Source organism: Lutra lutra, chromosome 11 (genome assembly GCF_902655055.1).
Source record: "Lutra lutra chromosome 11, mLutLut1.2, whole genome shotgun sequence".
NCBI classification, from domain to species: Eukaryota; Metazoa; Chordata; class Mammalia; order Carnivora; family Mustelidae; genus Lutra; species Lutra lutra.
In genome coordinates, this window is record NC_062288.1 from 75,759,642 (window position 1) to 75,786,444 (window position 26,803).

The 26,803-nt window shown below is 43.1% G+C and overlaps 1 protein-coding gene across 10 annotated transcripts in view; it reads left to right on the forward strand.

Annotated features, from left to right (window-relative positions):
• ST7 (suppression of tumorigenicity 7) overlaps positions 1-25,011 on the forward strand; it is a 242,932-nt gene extending 217,921 nt beyond the window's left edge. For 5 of the 10 annotated variants that reach the window (XM_047695086.1, XM_047695089.1, XM_047695093.1 and 2 more), the window contains 4 exons: positions 3,778-3,928; positions 13,419-13,511; positions 16,117-16,256; positions 17,097-18,424. In XM_047695086.1, coding sequence (XP_047551042.1) covers positions 3,778-3,928; positions 13,419-13,511; positions 16,117-16,256; positions 17,097-17,216 — 504 coding nt within the window. In that variant the 3' untranslated portion in view covers positions 17,217-18,424. Of the gene's footprint in view, positions 1-3,777; positions 3,929-13,418; positions 13,512-16,116; positions 16,257-17,096; positions 18,425-24,661 lie in introns of those variants that run through there. The other 5 variants (XM_047695088.1, XM_047695090.1, XR_007121535.1 and 2 more) reach the window with 4 other exon arrangements.
• Positions 25,012-26,803: the final 1,792 nt, after the last annotated feature.

The window sequence follows — 26,803 nt, forward strand, 5'->3', positions numbered from 1 at the left end:
TATTAGCCTTCATCATCCGGTTAGAGCCAACATTTTGTTTGGAACTATACCGGAGTATAAATCTCCTTTATAGGCATAACCCGTTTCTGCCGTCAAGCAGATTCAGTAAGAAGGTAACGAAGTAACCTTGGTGGGTTGCTCTGGTTAGCATCATGAGGCTGATTGAGCAAGGATGCTCATTCTGAGACGCTTCTTAGGAAGCGAGATTCACGCTCTTGAGGATCTTATGATTCAGCTTTGGGAAAAGACACACAAACCCTAACTAATATAAGGCAATGTATGAAAGGTACACATACACAAAGATCAGAGGCATCTTAGAGGAAAAGCAGAGCATTACCTCACGGCCTGATTTTAGGGCTGTGGACGATCATGTCCTTGAGGCCATATGCGGCACATTGAGCCTGCAAGCTGAGTAAACCATCCGTCTCACACGTGTACTATTTTCCAAGTATATCTAGATGCCCTGGTGACCAGCAACACTTTTAAATGAATTCTTATTTTATTACATTTACTGTAGGTTTTTGCCATATTATGTGTTTTCAATCAATACTACACTTAAAATCCCTATCTTGGGTGTCTATAAAATTTTTTCATGTTAAAAATTATTTTAGTTACTTGAATATTGGAAACTGACATTGTCTACAGCAATGCTTTTTTTTTTTAAGATTTTATTTATTTATTTGACAGAGATCACAAGTAGGCAGAGAAGCAGGCAGAGAGAGAGAGGAGGAAGAAGGCTCCCTGCCGAGCAGAGAGCCCGATGCGGTACTCGATCCCAGGACCCTGGGATCATGACCTGAGCCAAAGGCAGAGGCTTTAACCCACGGAGCCACCCAGGCGCCCCTACAGCAATGCTTTTGTGATAGAATGTTTTGTGATAATAGAAATGTTTCTGCATTGTCTAGTATAGTAGTCATTAACTACATGCCTCACTTGAGGAGTTGACTGAGAAACTGTATCTTTTGTTTTATTTGATTTTTTTTTGTTTTATTTATTTGTTTGACAGAGAGAGATCACAAGTAGGCAGAGTTAGGCAGAGAGAGAGGGGGGGAAGCATTTCCCTGATGAGCGGAGAGCCCAATGCAGGGCTCGATCCCAGGAACCTGAGACCATAACCCAAGCCACAGGCAGAGGCTTAACCCATTGAGCCACCCAGGTGCCCATTTTATTTGATTTTAATTGATGTAAATTCAAATAGTCACATGCAGTAGAGGCTACCATATTGGATAATGCAGATCTATTATTTCTATTCTATTACAATTATAAAATAAGTAATTTTCTTTTTTTTTTTTTTTAAAGATTTTATTTATTTATTTGACAGAGAGAGATCGCAAGTAGACGGAGAGGCAGGCAGAGAGAGAGAGAGAGAGAGGGAAGCAGGCTTCTTGCTGAGCAGAGAGCCCGATGTGGGACTCGATCCCAGGACCCTGAGATCATGACCTGAGCCGAAGGCAGCGGCTTAACCCACTGAGCCACCCAGGCGCCCCCAAAATAAGTAATTTTCTACTCCCCTACACACACACATTTTCTCTGCCCCATCCCCTCTGTCTCAAGTCTATCCCCAAATGTGGACCTACCCACTTCTTCTCAGGGGCCCCTATTCCTGAAGGTTCCTTAGCCAAGAGAAGAGTTCTTTTACAGATGCTTAATGAAATGACTTCGAAAGACTTTCCTCGTCGTAGAAATAAAAGGAATGGTAGTTTATACTTTTCTTTCAGCCACCATCTTATTCTCAGGGACTTGAAGAGGTCTCTATATTCTGGGATACATACACTAATGGTTTTCATATTTAGTTGAGAGGTTGTTTTTTTTTTCAGAGTTTATACAGCATGTTCTTTCTTTAAAAATTGACTATTTGATAGGCAGGGTAGCTATAAATCATTGTTAGAAACTCAAAGTCTTACTCTAGGGCTCTTATTAGGCAAGAAAATTTCCCTTTCCTTTGTTCTCCTGATGATTATTAAGAGTAGCCAAATGATCTTTCTTCTCTTACTCTGGAACAATTAATACAATTTATAGCACTTTACAGGGTATATGTCTTTCCCATGACTCATTGCCTTGGAGTCTTTTAAGATCATCATGGGTGGTGGCAACATGGTATAATAGCTTCAATTAAGGTAACAGGATCATAAGAGGATAGTCAAATATTTCTGAACATAAAATTCACCCTTATATTTATATTATAGTTGCTATTCATTATAAATGTGGTGCTGGTTGGATTACTAGGTAACTCAAAATTATAATTTTTCCCAAAAGATTTTTGTTCTGCACTGTTCTGAAACAAGGAGGAGGAGGAAGGCAGTGACTTGTAGAATTCGAAAAGGCATATGAACAAAAAGATCTTTTGGAACTCATACTTGAGGAGTTTGCATCAAAGTAATCAACACCTTTCATGGAACAGCCTGGAAAGAGGCCTTCCCATGGAGATCTTTCTCTCCAAGGAGGGCCCTCTATTCCCACCCTCCCACCCCCACCCTGGCAAGGGTGATGACTGTATCACTCTTCTCTGCTGCACTCTGTATGGGCTTTCTCACTTTTTTGAGCCCTGAGGCTTAGAGATTTTTTTCAAATAACAGACCCAGAGTGAAGAAAGTTTCATTTGCTGAACCAAGAGGCCAGAGTGTGTCCTCCTGGTTCCTGCCAGGCGTGTGTATCCCGAGAGCAGATGTACCAATAGGAGAGGAAGCTTAAAGGCAACTGCACTCACAGTGCCCAAAACACATAAATCCACAGTGAGATAACAGAACACTGAGAGGTGTACCATGATCTCCATTCGGTAAAGCAGGAGTCGTCCATTCCTCCTCCCTCGTCGATTCTACTGATAGATAAATCTTCAGGCAGTTGTTTCTGACATCACAACTGTTGATCATCTCTTCTCATATCACTTCCTTCTGCCTTATTTGTCCCATTTTCATTAAACACATCCCTCTATCATCTGCTAATCTCCATTTTAAAGGAGATGCATGGGTTTTCGTGATGGTGGTTGGTGGTGATGGTGTATATGTATGTGTGGGTGAGGAGTGATGCCCAGGGAGAAGCCAGAAAGCAAAAAGAAGTTAACATTTGCAAATATAAAATACCACCCTAAATTTTCTTCCCTTTCTATTCTGTAGTAAACACCAAAGAATCCATTCTGGCCCTGTGCTCCCATCTCCTTTGTGGAAGATAGGAATGAAGAGTCATAAGCTGAGGATCCTTCAGTCTTTTGGAAAGGATCTTAAAAAACAGTGTAGTTTGGGGTCTGTACTACTCCCCCCCATCCCTGGGGTCTTCCTGTCCTCAGGCTGCCACATCTCCTTCCTCCAGCATCTGAACAGCTAGGGGTGGCTCTTTTCACTGGACTAGGTCCTTCTTGTTACATCTGTATAGAAAAAAACAGTGAATCTCAAGTCTCTCTAGTGTAGTGGGTTTAGTCCTATGACTTCTTAACCTTCACGCATCACCTTTCGTTTCTGGCTACAAAATTACACCAACTTACTGTGTCTTCTAATTTTCCGTTTTGCTGTTTGAGTCTATATATGTTTCGTTGACTAAAGTATCTAACCCTGAAAGCCTCTGATCGTCACCTTAGGAAACCTAGTTCAAGCCTAACTATCTGTTAGCAAACTTTGGGTTGCTGGATATTTTAGTAATTGCCTTCAAACATACTAACAAGGTTGCAGGTTTGATGAAATGCTAATGAGTGGTGGCTTTAGGGAAATCAGCCTCTCTATTCTCAATATTGAATTCCAAATTACTGTGTTTTAATGCATCTGTCTCCTGCCTTTTTTATTTCAGTACCTACTAGAAATGAAAAGCTTAATCCTCCCCCCAGAACATATCCTGAAGCGAGGGGACAGTGAAGCAATAGCATATGCGTTCTTTCATCTGGCACACTGGAAGAGGGTGGAAGGGGCTTTGAATCTTTTGCATTGTACGTGGGAAGGCAGTAAGTAATTTTCTTTCTTTGAAACTTTTTTTTAAGAGCATGAAAAGATGCTAAAACTGTTTTTATACTGAGTGTTCATGATGAATAATGATGATTTGCATATCTATAGCTCTACTTCCCTGCAATATTCCATCACCGAGAGATGATGGTTAATTACTGAGATTCTTCAGTTCCCCAATGGTGGTGATTGTTACTGTGACGATGCCATCTCTGTACCTCAAAAAATAAGTTTATACAATGGACGGTATGAATCTGGACTGTTCTGGCAGAGGAGAACTGGAAAACCCTCTTTGGAGACCTGAGCACCCCTTCAGCTTCATGGGAATCTTTGGCAGGGGGTTTGGCATGGGGTTTGGCCAACCACTTCTGGGTGGCCTTTCTGGGAAGATTGGCTAATGAGCCACAGTTATCCTCCACTGGAACTAGGTTGGCCAAACAAATGAGCTGCAGTTTTCTTGAGAATAAGAGCAGTGACCACAGGACCCTAGTGTTTGGTGGCAGGTGTAGCATTCGTGTATTAATGGATAATGCCTGTTGGATGGCTGTAGGGATAATCAGTCTGAGCATGTGCCAGGTACTGTCATTCTGTGTAAGGAGAAAAGACTTCAGTTTCAGGTGAGACATGCTCCTTGTCCTGGAGAAACATCTCGTCTAGTTGGGAAGAGTAGCCAGCATGACGCAGCTGCCCAGTGATTTTTCAGAAGGGAAAGGTCAGTAAGGTGCTGCAGTCACGGGTAACCTTACGGATCATAGGAGATTTGAACCAAGCCTTGAAGAACTAGGACAGTGTCATAAGCAAGGACACTGTGCTAAGTGGTGGGACTGCTTAGAAGAATGTAAATTGAGGGGAAAGGCCCAAGACTACAGATTATTGGACAATATGTGGATTGACACACTGTCATTAGTTAAACAAAACAAGTACAACACGTAGTGTGGGGTGTTTTTTTCCCCTTCTCATAGAGAAACAAAACAACTATTAGTCTTCTGATAATTTTTTCTTAGTTCACCCCTACTCTGATCAACCTCACAAAGGAATGTCTTTTTAATCCCTTTCACTGTGTTTATCTTTGCTGCTTCCATTTTCATTTTGATAATCTTCTGCTCTTCCCTTTTCCTGCCCTTCCCAAACCCAGCAGGAATCCAAATGGATGCAGGAAGTTGGGTGGGGGGGCAGCCAAATGGAATGGGGTAAAAGTAAGTTGAGAGAGATGGGACTCAAGTTGATTAAAAGCTTTTTGTTTAGTTTTGAAACTATTTCTTTAGAGAATTTCTAATGAGTTTTCTTAAATAATTTACTGTTTATAATTTGAGGGGTGTTAACTTGGTTGATGCTTCCACCCCCACACCATTATGTGTAAGAAGCTACTCCCGGTGCCCGGGCCTGTGTTAAGACAACACATTGTACTCAGGGCATGTGTGGGCGTGTGTAAAGTCCCCCACTGATTTGGTTTGTTGTTGCATTTAAGGCGTTCTACCCAAAAAAGACAAAAGGATTTTTATTTAAACACAAGAAAAAGATTGAAGAAGCCCAGCAGGATTGAACATGAGAGGCCTCACCTAGGTTTAGTTGTAGGAAAAAAATTACATGGATAGATTGGCTCACCAAATAAAGATGTATTTATAGATTAGCATTTTAGAAACCTAACAAAAGAAGCTTTTTTGTCATCAATCAGCTGGATCTGATTGATAAGAAAGTTACAGTTATATGGAAAGGACCAAAATGGGGAGTCAAGAAGTGATAGAGACACGGTGTTGGGAATGGCATAACCATAAAAAAAAAATTCCATGAGGAATAATAACTAGAAATTTTGTTTGGAAATTAGTTACCCATATAATTAGATACCAGTGGTGGGGGTGGGGGGATGCCCTGGACCAGCTGGGAAGGACCATGGGATTTGGACAAATGTGAAGTGACATTGTGAGCTCATTCATCTAGCAGTGTGGTGATGTTGGGGGAATAGAATTAATTACCTCAGATTAGATGGGCAGAATACTCTTTAGAATGAAGAGAGGGGGTGAATTTTTAGACATAAACTAGTATAGCAAGGCAGTCAGGGACCTCAAGGAAAGGGAAATTCTGCATTTGATCCTTATAGATAAATAGAAACCACTCCAAATTTTGAAAAGAAAGCTGTACCTCAATTCTGGACAGGAACTGTGAGAGTGCTCGTTAAGCACCAAGCACCATGGAGAGTGCATGTAGAAGGGGGTAATATACGGAGGGTTTGCATGTCTGTCATTCCATGTACTCTTCCTGACAACGTTCTGAGTTAGACAGGAGAGAGGCGGCCGCCTCTGTTGTTTAGGAGAGGAGGAGTGATTGAGACGAGCACCTGATTGCAAGTTTTGCCACCACTGTTGGTAGAGCCAGGATGTAAACTCTAGTTCACTTTCTCTTGCCTCTTCTTTTCTATAATACCAGCTATTTAGACCTTTCCTGAATAGATTAAGCATAAGATGATCAGTCATCTCTAAAACATTTGTTTGGAAGCCTTCAATTTATACTACTACTTATAGGCTCGGTGTACTTATTCCTCTTATAGGGTTTAGAAAGATAATCTTTCTAAAATTATATTTTTGATGGTGAATGTTGACTTAAACATTTTAAATACAGAATGGGCCGTTTTATTAAAAAAATAAGTAAATTCTACATATAAAAGGAAAGACTGGAAATAAATAAATCTTTAAGTAGATTTTAAGAGGTTTTTTCCCTTCATGTTTGTAGTTTTCAAATTTTCTCAACAAGCATACGTAGTTTTCTACAAGCACAAATATGTATGTGTATATATGTGTGTGTGTGTGTGTGTGTGTGTGTGTGTATGGTGTTTCAGTACAAAGTTTTGGTCCTTTTTAAAACAAAGCTATAAATCTCTCATACAATTTAGAAGAATTACCACTCAAACTTCAAACAGTCACGTGCAATCTTTTGACATCACTTCTAGATCTGTGTGCATTCTAAGTTGAATGGAGGCATTAGAGTTTGGATTTTAAATCAGAAGATTTGGATTGGGGGCACCTGGGTGGCTCAGTGGGTTAAAGCCTCTGCCTTCGGTTCAGGTCATGAACCCAGTGTCCTGGGATCAAGCCCCACATCGGGCTCTCTGCTCTGCAGGGAGCCTGCTTCTACCTCTCTCTCTGTCTGCCTCTCTGACTACTTGTGATCTCTGTCTGTCAAATAAATAAATAAAATCTTTGAAAAAAAAAAAAAAAGAACACTTGGATTGCAATTCTGACTTGGCTATTGAAGTGGTATTGACTTAACTTACCTGGCTTTTGAACACTGTGAATCGCTGATGATACTGAATGCCAGTGCCTCACCCCAGATTGTCCGGCTTCAAGGCGGTTTCTTGAGATAGCTACAGTGGGTGAAGGGTGCCTTCTCCCTTCAGAGGTGCCCTGGACAGCCTGTGCCTCAGCGCAACAGGCTGCACTTCCTCCAGTGTACCACGTGGTGGCGCCTTTTGACATTGCCAGCCTCCTAGTTTAGGTTTTGTCCTTTATTATCTTGTTTTGTTCTTTCTGAAATTTAAGGCCATTCCCCAACTCCCTTCCAACTTCCCCTTTTCATTAGAAAGGAAATTCAGGGAGGAAGGTAACAGTACCTAATTTCGCCAGTTCCTATATTAAAAATTAATATTCTTTTAGTTAATTGATCTTTTGGAGATCAAAAAACATTCTTCTGTCAAAAGTGTTGGTTTAGGAGTGGGGATACAGATATATTTTTCCTTGCTTTTTAATGAGTTTATTATGTTGGAGCGTTAGTCATCTTGTGGAATTAAGTCAGTTTCCCACCAATCAGGCTGAAATAATTCACATTTTTGATAAAACCCCAAAGTCCAGCTGATGCATGGCAGAGATTGTTTGGTTTGAAACATATGGTGGTTAAAAAAAAAAAAAAAAAACTGAGTCCTCAACCACAAATACATCAGCATTTCAAAGGTTTCTAAAATGTTTGATTCATCACTGTCCCAGCCTCTAAAATTGCACAATATGTTCCTCAAAGTCAAGATAATCAAGAAAGGGGAAAAGTTTTAACTTACAAGATTTAAAAATACATTCCTTAGTTCGTTATACAGCTGCCACCTTATCTGAATTACACTTATTTTAAACACTGTAGGTTCTGGTTATCCTCACACACACACAAACACGCACATTACTGCAAATATGAGTTGAATATACAAAACCTATATAAATGAGCAATCTCATTTGTACTGGGTCTATTTACAACAGCGTTGCGCCTTGTGGGACTCTATTTTAAATGGCACATCTTCTGTTTTACCTATATTAAATACTGATGTGGCCTCCTCTCCCTCCTACCTCGATCTTTTCAAGGCTCGTTTTGGCTGTATTTATTTTATAAAGCAGGGTAGTCTGCTGACCGCAGCTGTGAACTTCAAGGTTTAATTTTCTAGTTCTATATATCAGAAGACAAGTATGCCATGGGGTAAATCACTTAGCCTTTCTTTGTTTCCATTTTTTTCCACCTGACCAAGTAAGACTCTTTATTTTCTTTTTGGAGATTTTTTCCCCAAAGAATTCACTAAATAATGTATAAGATTTGAAGGTGGTGTTTTTTGTGGGGGGGACTAACAGAGTATTTCCTTTGAGAGGAGAAAACGGCCCATTGTTGGAGCATAGGATGAAATTCCGATTCTAATTTATTCTCTTTGAACCTGATGGTAAATGTTCCTTGCTGTAAGATGTAGTCCTTCGGATATTTCCACTAACCAGACCTTTCCTCCAAAGGGCTGGCACCTTTTGCACTGCTAAAGAGAGAGTTCCCCACCCCTCACCCCATAGTTCCAATGCTAAATTTTATAATTTGGGAGAGGACAATGGTCTGCTAAATTTCCCAGTCAAAGCTAACTTTCACTAAAAGCCAGTCTCCAGGTCTCGTACAGCGCCTCCCCACCTTCTGCCTGGCGGATGGAGCCAGCTTGTCCTTTCCCTTCGTTCTGCCATGGTGACTCACCATAATTTGAATCCACTTGAGTTTTTAAAAAGGAAACTCTCTGTCTCTTTCTGATTGTGCATTAATTCACATATTCCTTTATTCAGTGAGCACATATTGAGTCCCTCCTTGGTACCAAGCATTATGTTGGAGATACAGGATGAATAGGACTCTGAAATGCTTTGAGAGAAATGTTAATGTGTGTGTGTGTGTGTGTGTGTGTGTGTGTACACGCACACGTCTGTTCATGTGTGCTCACCTATGCGTATTTTAACACACGCATCTATGTAATATGTAGTGTGCATCCAAGCAATACTGTCATGGAAGTAGGAACAGAGTGTTAGAGGGTCGAGGCTTGTCAACAAGTTAGTGAATCTGCTGTAAAACTCTAGAATTTCTCTTCAGAACTGGAATGGTACATCATTGAGCCAAAGGGAAGTGATTTTTCCCAAGACCGCAGAACAAATAGTGAAAGAGTGCGTATCAGTACCTTGGGCTTTTGATTTGAGAATTTTGTATTATTGTGTGCAAATGCCTTGTGAAGATCAAATAGCCTTTATGGCCAGTTACCTACTTTAGAGTCAAGGGTGAAATTGTAAAATTTGTATTTTAATGATAATTTTCTGTTCTGTCGTTTGCACCTCTAGTTATTTATAAATAAGCAGCGTTTTTACTTATAAGCAAAATATGACCTGATAGAGAGAGCCAGAATTACGGGTTTAGTAGAAAGGGAATATAGAGAGAAAACTGACTTTTACCGAGCCATCAGTCCCCATGTTTAGACACCTTTGCCACACGTGGTCCCTTTAAGGTTCTCAGGGTCTATAGTATTCTCATTTTTAAGACAAAGAGACTGGACAAAGACTCATGACCCATCCAGTCATCTAGTTTTCAGCTGGTCAAGTTCAGGTCGTTGTTAGCTATTGCCTCCACTGCTCCTCCGTTAGATATACACAGCACAGAGGTGCTACCTCAGGGAGATCATTCACACAGATTTTCAGGATTCTTGGACCATCTGTTTCCTGCCATAGGCTGTGAGCTTCCATCAATGCAGGGACAACGTGTCGCTCACTCTTCTGTCCCTGGTGCCTGAGGAAAGCACTCGCAGTTTGACGATGTGCCACTGGGATTCAAATGCACTTCTTGCTGTTGCAAGTAATCTGTCTATACACAGTTCCCCGGGATCCTCTTTGAAAAGGCAACATAGACAAAATATCAGATATTATCTTCTATCCTTGCTATTAGTGGGTAGGCTGAGAGGTCATTAGAAATCGCTGGGAAAATCGGGAATTGGTTTATTCCTGTGTCCGTCCTTCTGTCCCTGTTTTCATTCTCTGACTTTTTCTCCAGTGTTAGTTTAGGATCTCTAGGGAGCCCAGCACTGACAGGTGTGGAGCCTAGAAAATGTGTCTGGTCAGGGAGAGAGGATGCCAGTGTAATGCCTCAGGCTTTACTGCGGGGCCCCATGTGGTCATTAACCGACTCCTGGTTTCATTTTGCCCCTTCCTCACCAGTGCAACAGAAGTCAAGGTAAGGGAGGTGATGGCACCCAGAGAAAAAGGCAGAAACACTACTAGTGTCCTGTGCATTCACATGGAGCAGCCCAGCGTTTTTGTTTTGTTTTTAACCAAATACATTGTATATTTGTAATTCCTCTGAAATGTATGTTTTTCCAGACAAAGACTTTTAGGAGATCTGTAGTCATTCATGAAATAGATAAAATTCATAAAATACATGCCCTTTTTTCCATTCTCATTTGCACTGTCAAATCAGTGTGTTCCTACTTGCACTTGCAAAATTTCTGGACATTCAGCTAAAGCTGTGAGGTTCTTGTGGAGCAGTTACATGTCTTTTCAGTGACAGGGATCAGGAGGTGGGAGGTGAAGCTGGCAAGATTTCTGCAGTGCCTCTTCCTGCTCTCTCCAGCCCTCCACTGCTTATCTCCCACTCCCTGGTCCCTGCACAGCAGGGTGGGTAAAGGGTAGAATTGCAAACAGAAATTGTATTTGCTTTTGTTTAGTGAAGCCAAAAAGCTTAATCTTATTTTATGAACTCAATGTAAATGACAACTGACATGAGAAAGAGATTTTAAGAGGATCCTAAGCATCTCTACAGTCATGGAGGTTGCCTTGGGGGGCTGGGGAGGACGGTGCAGAAAGACCTGTGTGTGTGTGTGTAAGTTGTATATAATCACTGTCTCCACCCCCTCCAAAAAGACCAGAACTGATTAGAAGAGAAAGACTAACTTGGTGCATGGAATTCTGTATGCCTGCCAAATACTGCTGCAAAAAAGATTTGGCATCTGAGTGAAAAGACACCAACCAAGCATTTGATTTCTATGGTTGAACACTCTCAAGATCTTGCTCTCCTATATTTCATTTAAAAAATTGCTCCCTGAAGTGCAAACTGACTTCAATTTTGAATAAAATGTAGCATTCAAATTTATAGCCACTTTGAAAACTGAGGGTTTATTTAGATCATGTGAACCTGGACAGATTCTTAATTACAGCAGCCCTGTTGCACATAGAGAATCTGGGTTACCAAAAAAAAAAAAAAAAAGGGAACACACACACACATATATACACACACACAACAAAACTTCTACGTAGGGTTTTCCACATTTTTGGGATGCTTTCATAGCAGCCTTCATTTATGGGAAATGGTATTAAAATCCTGCCATATTGCAGTTTAAATTTAAACACACTGCTTCCCAGAAGAGATTTTAGTGTATCCTATAAAGGCACTAGAAGGGGTTTTGTGGGGGGGGGGGGTTGTTATGTAATTTCTTCCCCCTTGTCTTGCAAACCTCTCCAGAGATACTGGTTCCTTCAGTGATCTTTGTGCGTTAACAACCTGTGCTGAGAACACCCCTTGCTCTTGTTGTAGCAGCGGGCAAAAGTCATCTTTGTTTGCATGAAAGAAAAGTCTGATTGAACTAGGGTGAGCCTTTCATTTTAAGAAGAGTTAAAGTCTGGGGTGTTTTTAATGTTTTAATCTCTGTTTAAGAGGTTTCTGTTACAAGAGGAAAATTGATAACATTTTTACCTCAGCAAACTGCCAGCAAACTGGCTCTGCTCTAATCCCGCGTTTATAGTGATTTATATTCTCCATGGCAATGTGCTGTAACCTCAGAGTGATACCACTGTGGTGTGGATTGACTGCATTCCAAATGCTGGAATCACATACATAATGTTTTTACTTTTAAATAATATTCAGACACCAGAATAAATACCATATGTGCACTGATGCTGGTTACAATGGAACCTTGTCATTTCTTGTGAGGGAGAACATTCTTTGTTTCTGATTCCTGTTTGAAATAAGTATGCAGAAGATAAATGTGTACATTGACGGCATTTTGAGAAGGTGCGGGTGATTACCCAGCTGAGGATGTAGCTCTGATTCCTTGAAGAGATTGTTGTGTGCCGCCCCCCCACCCTTCTTTGACACACACACCAAGGCAAGGATTGTTACCTGACTTTGCCAGTGTAGGGTGCGGTTTTTCTATTTTCTATCTACAGCATGCTGTAGTTACAGGACATCTGTCGAAGGAAAATTACTCTAAACACTGCATTCAGAGCAACAGTGAGACTAACACGCTCCTCACATCGTAACGGGGAGTAACACGTGTGATAACGCAGAGGGATGGATTGATTGGAAAAGGCGGAATTTAGTTGGTCTGACATCATCAACACACAGATAATCAATTTCTCTGGATTCATTTCTTCCCCTACGTGATATTAAAGATTGAAAAGTTTCACATAAAGTATAGAAACACCTCCCGAGTCATGCATTTTTAAAGATTTTTTATTTATTTATTTGTCAGAGAGAGAGAGGGAGAGATCGAGCACAGGCAGACAGAGTGGCAGGCAGAGGGAGAAGCAGGCTCCCTGCTGAGCAAGGAGCCCAATGTGGGACTCGATCCCAGGACGCTGGGATCATGACCTGAGCCGAAGGCAGCTGCTTAACCAACTGAGCCACCCAGGCGTCCCCCGAGTCATGCATTTTTAGATTTTGTTTTGTTTTGTTTTTGTCCATCTTGGTTGGAATTCTCATCCACCTAGACACATTTTTTTAAATAGACATGGTAGAATGCCTTTCATATTTGTACATCTGTAACAGGCTTCAGCAAGTCAGTCCACATTTGCTTCTTGGGGAAGCATTTCAGTCCAGGTTTGTGTTGTTAGCATTAGTTGAGCTATATTGAGTTAGTGCTCGTGACATTGTAATAATACTTAACGGATGAGGAAATCCTGGGCATTGAACCGATGGCTTCCCTATTCCTCTGCACCCCCTCCCCACCCAGTTTTGTGAGGTTTGCCCAGAATATATAGTGTGAGATTAATGCATGAGTCATACATCATAATGTGTCTCCGACAATTTATCTGGCACATAACTCACAGTTTGGGTAGGTCTTGCATCCTTGCTGGGATTCACTTGTAGAAGTGTTTACCGTTATAAAAATGCTGTAAAGCCCCTTTTTGGAATTGAGACATTATGAGACAAATATTGACCCTCTAACATATTGTCTCTCATTTTCAGCTTTTCGGATGATCCCTTATCCCTTGGAAAAAGGGCATCTATTTTATCCGTACCCAATCTGTACAGAAACAGCAGACCGAGAGCTGCTTCCGTGTAAGTCTCACTTCTGTATCCCTCTCTTCATGTCTGAACCCGGGGATGGGGAGAGGTGGGAATGATAAATTTGTAGCCTTCTTTGTCTTTTACGACTTTTCTTCCAAAGCCTGCCCTTATTTGATAGCATGTGCATATTAAAGTGAGTTATGCGAGTGGGTGTGCCATCCTGCTGCTCCAGGTCTCTGCACAGTCATCAAAGGGAAAGACCCTGGAGCCCTGACATTTATATGCGGAGGCATCGTGTGCTGGTTGGCCCAAGCGCAGTGACCACTAGTTTGGGGTGGATGTTTGTGGACTGCTCCATTGCACAGGGTTCTGGCTGAGTGGCGCAGCCGGTCCGATGCGGTCTGCACAGACTGGAGTGTGAAGCAGGGGCGCTGCCTTCAGAGGGGGCTGCAGATGAGTCACGGAAGGGAGGGCAGCAGCAGGATGCTGACTTCATTGCCAGAGGCAGAGCTGTGGGGCCGGGCGGGCGTGATCTCTGTGGTGACGCAGTGCTCTGGGCCACAGGGGTTCCCTGCGAGCGTCTCAGGGTTGCATGTTGTGAGCCGGTGTGGCACGTGCAGAGCACAGGTGTGGCCTCGGCACTGTATGCAGCAGCAAGAGAGGGGCCCTGCCTTCGAGAACCTTCCGAGCTAGCAGTCTGACGGCCCATGTCATGTGTGGAAAGCATGATTCGGTTTACTGTAATACAACATTGTTTTGATAAGTCCTGCTGAATAGACTTATCAAACCATACTGTGTGCAGGGATCTTGTCCACGCTCCTCATGTGGCCCCTTACTTAGGACACATTTTTCTCCCTCAGATAATAAGCTTCAAATTTTGGCTGCTCTCTCTTCCTTGTCCCCTCTCCTGCCGCCTCCTCCCTTTGACAGGCCCCCTTAAATCCTCTCTCCTAGCCCCAGGGAATAGGGTAAGTCTGGAGCCCTGGGTGCACAGCGTTACTGAGCCCATCCAAAATTCCTGCGTGGTGGGTCTGGGTGCAGCAGGAATTACCGTCTTGTTCCTTGCCCGAGTTTTATTGTGAAAAAGGGTCTGGTGCCTCACACTACATTAGATTTGATTTCAGAAATTCCTGGTATGGACCCACACTTTACCTTTGGACTCCCCCTTCAGGGAGATCCTTGTTAAACTTTCTGTTTCTGGTAAGAAAGACCGTTTCTGAAAAGCACTGTTTTAAGATGTTTTAATCAAGTCCCATTAAGTTTCCATGGGGATAGATTCACTATTAGAACAAGATTACAGCTCTCAAAAGAAACTTTATAGGAATAATCTCTGTAAACCTGAAATTGAAAATTATGACTCTCATTTACTTAATTGAATGCAGTGGTCCAAAATCTGATCTTCCCTCACAATCTTTCGGGGGTTGGGCATTGACAGCCAGGATGGTGTGGATACAAAGAGGGCCCCTGTTTGGAATGCACTCCACATTTTGTACAGTCAGAGAGAGTCCCCTTGTTGGACATTAGGCTCCGAGTGTGATTCTACCCCTCCTTTGAATCCCAGCAGGTAGCCGCTGGGATTCAAGTGTGCAAGCTTGCCTCTGCTTGGTCCCTCCCGGCTCTCTCCCCGCCCTGTCTCAGGCCCAGTGGATTTTTGTTTAGGGCTGTAAGTAATGGGAGCTGAACGGTCAAGGGAAGGCCTTTAGAGCTTGGATTTCCTGAAGAAAATGTAGTACTTGGATCCTTTCAGTTCGAGAGGGAGCACTGCTCCCAGGCAGTTTCACAGCTCGGGCGGCTGCCAGAGCCGGTTTCTCTGCACGGGCCAGCCCCAGCTCCCCCGGTAAGCACCCCACTGCCCGGGGGGCTCCAGCTGTCCAGTGAGCAGGAAGCAGGGAGTCCTCTCTCTGGGCATTGGTTCCACCTGCTTTTTGGTTTCCCCAAACCCAACACTGGAAACGTTAAAGTTATAAAAGGTGCTCTAAAGGGCACCAGTTATTTACTTTTTGGTGATGGTGGAAGTATATTTATCATCAGGAGTCTCCTACAGTGGTGTCAGGTGGCCCCCACGGCCTTGATCTCCAGCCATTGCAGATTGACTTGGCCAGCGTGTGAGGTCCTTGCTGAATGTCTGTCAGGTTGGCTCCCTCCGCCAACATACTCAGAGTGGGCCAGGAAAAAATACAAGATAAACCAATGTGGCCGCATTATAACGATTTAAAAAAATTACAGGAAGGTCAAAATCTAGAGAATGTTTCTCCCCCAGTATATTTAATTCTGGATTTATCGGGTTTTGTCCGATGAACATGTATTTTATAATGGGAATAAGGTTTTTGTTTTATTTGTGTTTTCTTTCGAGAAAGCAGAAATACGTATTAGGCAGAGATGGTATTCCTTTTCCCCCACAAATGCGTGATGTCCTCAGATGGGCCCTGTCATGCCTCCCACATGGAGCATTAAAGCTCCACCAGGGACTCGGGAGGAGCCGAGAGGCACGCCAGAGGCTGGCCCAGAGGGTGGCGCTCGTACTTTCAGGTGCCTCGGCCTTGGCGTTTCTGAGAGGCTTTAGCCACAGCTCCGAAGAGTCCATCCCACAGACAGAAATGCCCTGAGAAGGCGTTTCACTCGGGCACTCATACTTCCCCCTGGATCCTCTCCACAGCTTTCCATGAAGTCTCAGTTTACCCGAAGAAGGAGCTTCCCTTCTTCATTCTCTTCACTGCCGGACTGTGTTCCTTCACAGCCATGCTGGCCCTCCTGACACACCAGTTCCCGGAGCTTATGGGGGTCTTCGCAAAAGCTGTGAGTATTTGCCAAGAGGGAGCCTGAGGCCAGGGGCAAGGGAAGCCAAGGAAAACAGCGTGAGAGGAACGAAGCAGCGTCCTGTAGGAAAGGATATGCCTGTATTGATCATTTGCTCACTGTTTAATTTTCATTTTCGTCGGTGGAATCAGAAAGTTGAAGGCCAATGAAAAAGTGTAGGTTTTTTGTTAATGCATGCCTTGCCTCATTTCATATACACACACCACACACAAAAATCCCAGAATTCCAAAAAGCATGAAGTCTAAAAGGATTAAATTTAATAATTAAGGGAATCCTAGCAAATGAAAAACGTGTGGGAAGTTATTCTGTTTTCTGAAAGTTGAATAACATTATTTGTAATTTTTAGATATTGTGGGTCTTTCCTTTAATAAAGGTGAGATTTACATTTTCAAAGATTTAAATAAAAAGTATTTTAATGGCTTCAAACTTTGGCTTGTTTGGGGAATGAACTAAGAGTGTGTGAAGGGCTTGTAGTTAAGAAGTATATTAAGAACTTATATGAAGAAGTATACAGACCTGACATTTAGAATATGGAAATCCAGTGAGAGTCTTTAAGGAGGGTAGAGGAGAGGAGCTTTGATAAGAAAAACTGTCTGCATTGACAAGTGACAGCCGAACCAGTTTCCTTGTTGAAAACCGACCGTTTCACCTGCACATGCAAAGAGGCTAACTACTGATTTTGCCACAGATGAGTTTCAAATAGAAGGAACAAGGAAGGGCGTGTTATTTGTTTCCATGGAACTCCATTCTGATTTCAAGGCGAGTGGAGTCAGAAAGGATGATTTCTAACTTGGCTGGGTTGATTTAATCCCTTTCCAGATGATTGACATTTTCTGCTCGGCAGAGCTCAGGGACTGGAATTGCCAGAGTATTTTCATGCGTGTTGAAGATGAACTGGAAATCCCACCGGCACCTCAATCTCAACATTTCCAAAACTGAACTCATCACCCTCCTTCCCCCACCACCAAAAGCACCCCTCCTGTATTCCTGACCTCCGCCATGGCACTGCCATCCAAACGGTTACTCAAGCCAGAAACGGAGCAGCCCTCCCGAGCTCCTCTTCCTCACTCCCCACATCCCACCTGTCTCAGCCTCCACAGCGTGTTGAGTCTAACCACCTAAGCCACCAGGCATTCAGTAAATGTAATTCACCTCTTCTTCCCCTCTTCCTCTCCCCATGGCCCCTCTCTCTTAGTTTAGGTCTTGTTTTTCTTGCTTATACTCCTCTGCAAGAGTCTTAACTGGTCTCCTGGCTTCCAGGTTCATCCCTTGCCAGGCCTTTTCTCACACTGACATAAGAATGATCCTCCCAAATTGCAAGTCTGAGCATGGCACTTCCCTGCTTGAATTTCTCCAGAGGTTTCCCACCGATTTCAGGATAAAGCCTCAGCTCTTTAGCATGGTATGCAAGGTCCTTTATGATCTAGCCTTGCTTGCCTCTTCAGCCTCATCTCTCCCAACTCTTGCACAGACTCTTTTAGTCCGTAGTGAATTACTCACCACTCCCAGCTGCACAGGCTCTTGTACAGCCCAGTGCCTTTGCACATGCTATTTGCTCTGCATGGAATGCCCTTCCCCATCACCACCCCAGCTTGTCTACTCTACTAACTTCTCTTAATTCTTTTATACTCAGCTTTCTTTCTGAGCTTCTCCTAAGCTGAATTAGAGGTCTCTCCTCTTTGATCCCACAGTATTCCATGAATACCTATATTATCACATTTATTGTACTAAAATTGTTGAAAACTTGTCTGTCCCCCTTTTAGAATGTGAGCTCCTTGAGAGCAGGGCTGTGTCTTCCTCATCTCTGTACCCCCAAAGCTTTGCACAGTACCTTGCACATAGTAGGTTTTCAATAAATGATTATTAAATAAATAAATGGTAGTGGTTTCTGCAGAAAGAATCAATGTAAAAATCAGATACAGTTTAGCATTTCTTCTCTTCTTTTGTAATTATAATCATGGACTCTTAAGAGTTGAAAGGGACCTTAAACAAATTGCCTTCAACAGTAATGTGATGGAGGTCATCTAGACTATTCTTGAATACGCTCAGTGGAACTGAGGGGAACTCACCTACTTAACATCAAAGCCCATTTCATTGTTGGATCACTTAGAAGTCTTCTTTACACAATAAAATCTGCCTCCCTCCAATATGCACCTGTTGTTCCTGTTCTGCCCTCCCAACACTATACTCAATAAGTCTCTTCCTTCTTGCAAATTCCTATGACAGCTAGTATATTCACAGCCGCCTCTAACCGCTAACTGACTAATGGTAGAACATCTCAAATTTCCTTAAGTCTTCTGTATATACCATGATTTTTAAACTCAGGATCCCCCATGCTGGATGCTCCCTAGTTTATGGAACTCTACTATTCATTATTATACCCTTGAGCCAACCTCTGAGTAAAAGTAGTTGTCAAAATTCTGAGTAGATTAGAGTTTAACTTAGTAAAACATAAAACAGGAATATATTTACAACATTAGACAATTCTTCTTCCTTTCAATGTTCCTCTCAAACATTTTTTAAAGCATTTTTTGGTCCAAATACGTTATTTTCCCAGTACTCTGCATTAAACAAGCAAATAGCACTTTGTGGGAGTTTTGGATGAGAACAGACCCATACTGTACATAAAATTCATTTGGCCCCACCCCCCAGAAATTCAGAATCTTGAGTGTTAGCACCCAAAAGTCTGTGTTTCTTTCTTTCTTTTTTTTTTTAAAGATTTTATTTATTTATTTGACACACAGAGATCACAGGTAAGCAGAGATGCAGGCAGAGAGAGAGAGAGAAGCAGGCTCCCCACTGAGCAGAGAGCCCGATGCCAGGCTTGATCCCAGGACTCTGGGATCATGACCTGAGCTGAACACAGAGGCTTTAAGCCAATGAGCCACCAAGGTGCCCCAGAAGTCTGTGTTTCTATCAAGGATTCCAGCAAGTTCTGAGGCTGGGGGTTGAGGGCTGGCTTTGCTGCTGAGAACACTGGTCTGGAGCAAGCTGAGCATTTGAGCAGCCACTTGCCAGGATGTGGTGTGCTGCCGGAGCTGCTGAAGTGATCGCTTTCCAGCCGTCAGAGGTTTCCCCTGGCTGCACTGTGCAAGCCTCTAGGGGGCTTCTGAGTGACTTGTGGCTGCCTGCCTTCCCGCTGGGGGGCTGCTGACTTCAGCGGCCTGGGGTGCCGTCTGGACTTCTGAGTGTTTAGGTGATTCGGGGCTGCCGGAGCCGAATTCACCACCTGGAGTGGAAGGATGAATTGCCCGATTGGGTCTTCTCTAGAAAAGGCTCCACTGCCTCCAGAATTTCAGAGAGATGTGTTCATTATGGATCACTTAATGTTTCCAAAGCTTTGGTTCTGAGTCTAGATCAGCTGATTGAACAAGATACCGCTCTCTCTTTGGGCCCCTCACAGCTTATGCTCTGCCAGGGTGTGGTTGTTCGGTCAGCCACTCGTCATTTCCAAATAGAGTAGAGAAAAATTGGCTTTCAAACCTCTGTCTGGAAGATCACATTCATCTTGCCCTTCCTGAAGGTGTAGCAGTTTTCGAAATGTCTCAAGAGCCTTCGCAGGGAGGGAAGATGGATGGCCTGGAGGAGACAGGCCCCATCCCTCTCCTGCCCACCCTGTCCCCAGAGTCTTCCCCAAGTTTTCACCCCATCACTGCGGCAGGCCTTCCGAGAAGCCCCTGCAGGTCATCACCGCCACCCCACAGGCTGCCTGAAGCCATCTGCAGCGTGTGAAAATGACTTTCTCAGGCCTCTCGGAGATAATGGCCCTGGGATAATGACATGTCGGAGATGCGGAGAGATTGCATGGCTGCCCCCCAGGCCGCAGGCAGCTGGGGAACTCTCCAGTGTGCTTATATGTTGATATGCAGCCTTAAGGAAGCCCACAGCCAACCAGGAGCCTTTGGGAAGTAGTAAAATGAGCAGCTTCAACTGACTTTCCCCCCACTAATCTAATCTACCTCAATGGCTTAAGACTAACTCTTCCTAGAATGTTTGGTTACCAAGATAAGGTTGCTCATATAAAGAAGTTATCGTTCCAAACCCAGCCCCTCACAGAATGTGGGAAGGTCAGCATTCTGACCCCATCGACTTTGAAGGGCTCTGTCTTTCCTCCTCTGATCTCTCTCCTTCACGGAGACTGAGCCCCCTGACTTCTGACTCTCATCTTCACTTATAGGCCTTGACCTCTTTGAAGTCTGATATTGATTACAGTGAAATGTCGATTGTCTGATTGCAATAAGGCACCTGGAACTTATTCAGATAAGCAGAGGCATTTTGAATGTTAATGAAGCATGTTGGGAGCCATGACCTTCTTCAAAATAATGGTGTTTCAGGAAAAGGAGGACCAGGCGATTGAAGTGTCACTCTTTCTATTTTATTAGCCTAGTTGCCTTTTCTCACCCTAAGACACTGATTGAATCACGGTGCATCCTGGACCGTGTGTCTCTGCCCTCTTGACAGAAGTTATGGACATTGAGATAGATGAGCTGTTCCCGGGCTGCCTGGGGTTGCTCATTCAGACTTCACTTTTCAGGCAATAAATTTCCCAAGTCTGTAAATGAAACTGCTGTTTCTCTGTGCATTGGTTGAGTCTCTGGCCAAAAAGTACTGACTGATTTTTAAACACGCAAAGAAGCATAAGTGAATATCCTAAGCAAGGCATGTTCCACCAAACTTTTTTTTTATCCCTCCTGGTGAAAGCCACTAACCTTTATCTGGTTACTGAATGAGAGGGCTTATCAACTTCAGATGGCTCATGGCATTGTCTGCTTCTTCCCCATGGGTGAGGGATGAGGAAGAAGGTGCAGGGAGAGGCGCCGAGGAGGAAGGTAGCTGACTAATAAAAGGCACACATCTCAGGTCAGGTGCTACGACAGAATTAGGACCTTAGGGAAAGTTTCTGGGGATTCTTTTCTCAATGCTCCCAAGGACAGAACACTCTAGATGTGAGGGCGACCGTACATTGTCGCATGTACTGGAAGTGTCAGGACTTCCTTCTCTTGTGGACCCTTATTGAGAAGGGCATGAAGTCCAAGGAGGCAGGCCCACTGTAACTTGTGGGACCATATGGGATGAGGGACACCTGCAGACATCAAACAGGGCTGGAGACTCCCCTCTTGATTTTCAGAGACCTTGCTTTTGTTATTTTTATGCAAGTCAGGTCAGTGCCCCAAACAAGCAAACAGGCCTTATTTTGAGCCAACTTGGTAATGACCTCTCCATTCATTCTGCTTCTCAAGCTGAGGCTCCCTGATGTCCCCACGTGTAGTGAGTGAAATTGCCCAGAATACAGACTTGGAGCGATGCCTTTCCTCTAAGTGCAGTGGATCAGGCTAATACTTTAGGAGTTCCTTACCCTCTCTTTCACAACTTTAGTGGTGCCAAAGCTGTTTCAGATCAAGTCTTTAGGATATAATAACTTCACCAGCAATACCACCTTGTTTAATGAGCCCCATCTGTCAAACCCTGTCTGAATCTCTGATTTATCCAGAATACTATAGCACACTGAGCTCCTCTTTATAGAACTAGTATTATAGGCAAATGCTGTGTTTTATGGAGCCTTGGTGGTCTCTGAATTACAAACAAACAAAATCTCATAACTAGGATTTTATTTTTTTTTATTATTTTTATTTTTTTTTACTTTTTACAGTCTTTATTTATTTGACAGAGAGCGAGAGAGAGACAGCGAGAGAGGGAACATATGCAGGGAGAGTGGGAGAGGGAGAACCAGGCTTCCCACTGAGCAGGGAATCTGATGCAGGGTTGGATCCCAGGACCCGGGATCATGACCTGAGCCGAAGGCAGACATTTAACAACTGAGCCACCCAGGCGCCCCTCATAACTAGGATTTTAATAAACAAGTAAACAATCTTCTCATAACTAGGATTTTACAAACTCTCTCATAGGCAGCTTGGGCAGTAGTTATTCATTCCTGGGTGATAGGGTGAGCATCCCATGTGGTTCTGTGCACATAACAAAGGACAATTTCAGAAAGTTTCCAGAAATTGCCACATATCTAACACCCACTTGATGAAAGAGCCATCCATTTGCTCAAGTACTAACATGGCTGCCTATTTCCTAATTCCAAATCCAACTTGGCCTTCAGGGTCCTCCCCAGAGTGCCTCTAGTCACTTTTGAACTATTAACTATTCTAGCTAAGCTGAGTTATTTACTGCCTTCAGATCATACCAGTACTTTCCCATTTCGGTTCCAGCTGTGAGCCTGTAGGGCTCACCTGCTCATATTTCTTTCCTTACCATCCTTACCCCATCTGTATGTTTTGATACCCTAACCACCCAGTGTGGTCTATTTCACTTGCCTCATCTTAAGTTTTTCTTGATCCTTTCAACAGAATGGATTTTCTTCGTTTTCTGAACCCTCCTGGTGCTTTCCTTGGCCTTCTATTTTCCATTCTATGATGGTCTATCTGGTATCATTATTTTGCTGTGTGGAAGGTCTTAGTGGTCACCTATCCCTTCCCCTTGACCCTGGGCTTTGAGCTTCCTGACAGTGAGAGTTTTGTTCTAGACTCCTTTAGATCTCATCCAACACTGAGGTGCCTTACAGAGTAAATATATTTAATTGATGTAAAAGACACAACATGCTTTGTAAAGATTCCAAATCTTATACTATCTTGAGTTTCCTTGACACTAATGTCACACTTAATGGTCCAGCTATAATGTGTCACAGACCTTACAATTAGTATTCTAATTGTTTTTTTTTTTAAGATTTTTATTTATTTGACAGACAGAGCAAGCACTTGCATGCACGAGCAGGTGGAGGGGCAGAGGGAGACGAGAGCCCGATAATGTGGGGCTCGATCCCATGACCCTGGGGATCATGACCTGAGCTGGAGGCAGATGCTCAACCGATTGAGCCACTCAGGCGCCCCAGTATTCTACTGGTCCTTAAAAACAACAAGGAAGGAAAGATTCTGAGAAACCTGCCTACCATATTCCTTGAATATCTGAAATCCATAGAACATATGGAGGAACCTGTTTTAACTTTATTAAATGCCCTACTACTTTGACCTCAGAACCATGTTTCTCCCTCTGCATATATATTTACATACTACACTATACTTCTCTGGGAAATCCTTGGTGGTGTAGACAGTGTTTTGCTGAAGACAAGGGATTAGAACAAGAGACTCCACAATGTAAGAACCGGGTATTGAACCCTAGCAAGATAATACTTTGGTTCTGAACAGAGAGAGAGGAAACTACCCAAACACCTCTCTCTCCTGCGGAGCTCTGTTAGGGGACCTCTCCTGCCAGATGCTGGATGGTTTGTGGAATGAAGCTAATTCTTCACAAGAACATAATCAGAACAAATTTGAGATTATGTTAAATGAGTCTCAGGCGAGGTACTTGGCTTTCTTAAAAGGCACAGTTAATGAGCATTTTTCTCTACATGAAAAGCAGAAAGGAGTTTAGAAACCAAATGAAAGAGATCCCAAAGATCTCCTCAGAGCAGCCCTTCTTCAACAAAGACATGTCATTCATGGACTGGCAAGTTTGCTGTCCTCCCCCAGGCTCCCATGTTTAGTGCATTCCACGAAACAGGTAGTTCAGAAATGAGCATGGATGACAGAGGTGTTCGGGACACAATAGGATCCCAAAGCAATTCACAACCATATAATGAACTTGACTTTTTTTTTTTTTAAAGTGATCTTCATCTGCTTTCTTTCATTTAGTTGTTAGACAATCACGTCAGATAAGGGGTTTTCTTTCTTTTTTTTTTTAATTTTTTTTAAGATTTCATTTATTTATTTGACAGACAGAGATCACAAGTAGGCAGAGAGGCAGGCAGAGAGAGAGAGAGGAGGAAGCAGGCTCCCTGCTGAGCAGAGAGCCCGATGCGGGGCTCGATCCCAGGACCCTGAGATCATGACCTGAGCTGAATGCAGAGGCTTAACCCACTGAGCCACCTAGGTGCCCCTGAACTTGACTTTTTAAAATTGACATTTCCCCTTTAAGTGGGTTCTATACCCAGCTAGGCAGGCAGGTGGTCTAAAGTGTCACAGTCTACTTGTCTACTTCTGTCTACTTGTCACCCAACTGTCAGTCCCTCTTGATGGCACTAGTCATCTGCATGCACAGCCAGCAGATCCTGAAGACAGATCTGAAGGCCTGGGAATAGTGGACCAGCCATCAGGAGTGAAGGGGGCAGTCCGCAGACACTTCTCCGCCTTATCTCTCACAGCAGGGGCGGGTGATGGGGCTGGAATGTAGGCGCGATCATCAACCTGTGTTTCCTGTAACTTAAATATAAAATTATAGCCTTTGAGACTTTCATAATGCCAAGACTTGTAGGTTGGAAAGGTTCATTTTACAGTCCTGAATGAGATCTCTCCTGACTTGGTGCCTTTCTGGTTTCTTTACAGTTCCTCAGCACTTTGTTTGCCCCCTTAAACTTTGTCATGGAGAAAGTGGAAAGCATCCTCCCATCCAGCCTGTGGCACCAGCTGACACGGATCTAGGGAAGCCCACCCGTCCTTCCACTCACCTCATCCAGTGGGCTGCCGCCATCTCTTCGTGCCAACTCTTCGTGGACCGCAAGAAAGCATGACTTTGAAAAAGGGAAGCCATTCCGAGATTTTAAATTGTTCATGGACTGTCTGTTCCATATTAAAAGCTGTTTTTGTTGTACAAAATTCATTGATGTTAAGTTCTATTATATTTTGCCTTCAGAAAAGAAAAAAAATCAAAAATAAACTTTTGTGTATTGCAGCAACCAGTGTGTCTTCTTATGTCTTCCAACCTTAAAAGTGTTGGTGTCCCAAATAAACCTGTGGGTTTACATTTAACTTACTAAGGACCCAGCTCTTCTCATTGCCCCACAATGGTTTTCTTTGCTGATGCAAAATCATCTCAGTAGGGCCTTAGAACCCATACAGTTGGTGGTTTGGAAAATGGAATGTCTTTGGCCTGAAAGTGCCATCTTTTTCAGCCCCCTAGGCCAAAGGCACAGAAGCAGCTTCCACAAAGAATGACAGAAGGCATGAATGAAAAAAAATATGTATGTGCCGTGACAAGTTGTTCCAGTTCAGAGACTCTACTCATTGAATAGTTTGGTTTTGCTTTATGAAAACTTGTTGTGTGAAGAAAACTTTGGATGAGAACCTACAGACACAAGTCTTTTGTAGAACCTGACCACTTCTCAACATTGCCATTTTTAAAATGTTCTCTAATAGGGATACTTTTTAAAAAGTCACTATTATATCCTTGATGCTTAAATGTAAGTGTTCTTTAAGTATTTTCATAATCTGAACCAGAATGGTCATTTGTCCTTACCACCTTTGAAAGTCTACGATTCACACCGGCCAACCATCTGGCTTTACTTAAGCAAAAGAAGAAAAATAAATAACGTTGAATCCTCTATCTGAAGTGAAAAGTAGCTCTATTTAAAATCTCAATTCAGTGCTTAAAAAGGGGACTCCTTTACAGTTTGTTTTCCATTTTATTTAGAATCCTGAAACTTTTCCCATGAGCGTTAAGATAGGCAGTGTGTGGGGAAGCACCAGCACCACATCTCCTTCCCAGCGGGACTTCCTGCCGGCGCCTGTCCTTCATCCAAGAGCAAAGTAAGTGGGCAGGGAATGTTTAGGTGCACAAGGGCTTCTTATTCTTTTGGCAAGCTTTGCTTTTCTTTAAAGATTGTATTTATTTATTCATAGAGAGAGAGAGAGGCAAAGGCAGAGGGAGAAGTAGGGAGCCCAATGCAGGACTCGATCCCAGGACCCTGAGATCATGACAGGATCCAAAGGCAGATGCTTAACCCACTGAGCCACCAGGATGCTCGGCAAGTGTTTTTTCCCACTGTATTTGTGCAAAGCCCTGATGGGGAGATGCAGCTGGCTCCTCCTCTGAGGAAATTATCTTGGAAGAGGTTCCACATCAGTAGTGCTGCTCTTGGGAGCAGGGACTGTGTCTGCTTTGTTTGCCTCTTTGCTTCTTCCCCCAACAGAAATCTTGACCTGAAGTGGATGTTCAAATGATCTGTTGAACAAATGATGTGATTCATGATGGGCACAAATAAAACTTGGTTCATGGTTAGAGGAAAGGGGTTGCTTCCAGCAGAGAAGGACCAAGGAAGGCTTAGAATTGTAAATTTGTGCTGGAAGAAAATATAGTAACTATCTAATATAATTATTTGATTTAATAGGTGGGAAAACCAAAGTCCAAAGAGATTTCGATCTGAGTTGGGACTCTAGACTTCACTAAGCTTTAAGTGAAAGTTTCCAGAGCCTGTAGGCTATTCCAAATGGAAATGGCCTCATGTGAATTATTAGAAACCCCAGTTGCAGCAAAGAAATATAACACAGGGGTTTAGAAGCACCTCGTGAATTTAATAATTAAAACTTTGAAGCAGTTTCTTGGAAAGGGGAGGCAAAAGTTAGACTTAGGGTGGGGAAAGGGAGTGAGTGGGAAAGGTAAAGGAGAAAAGATGGGGACAGAATGAAGACACAGGGATAATAGAGACTGCTGAAGGAAATGAGTCCATCCATGGTCCATGAGAGGAGCTA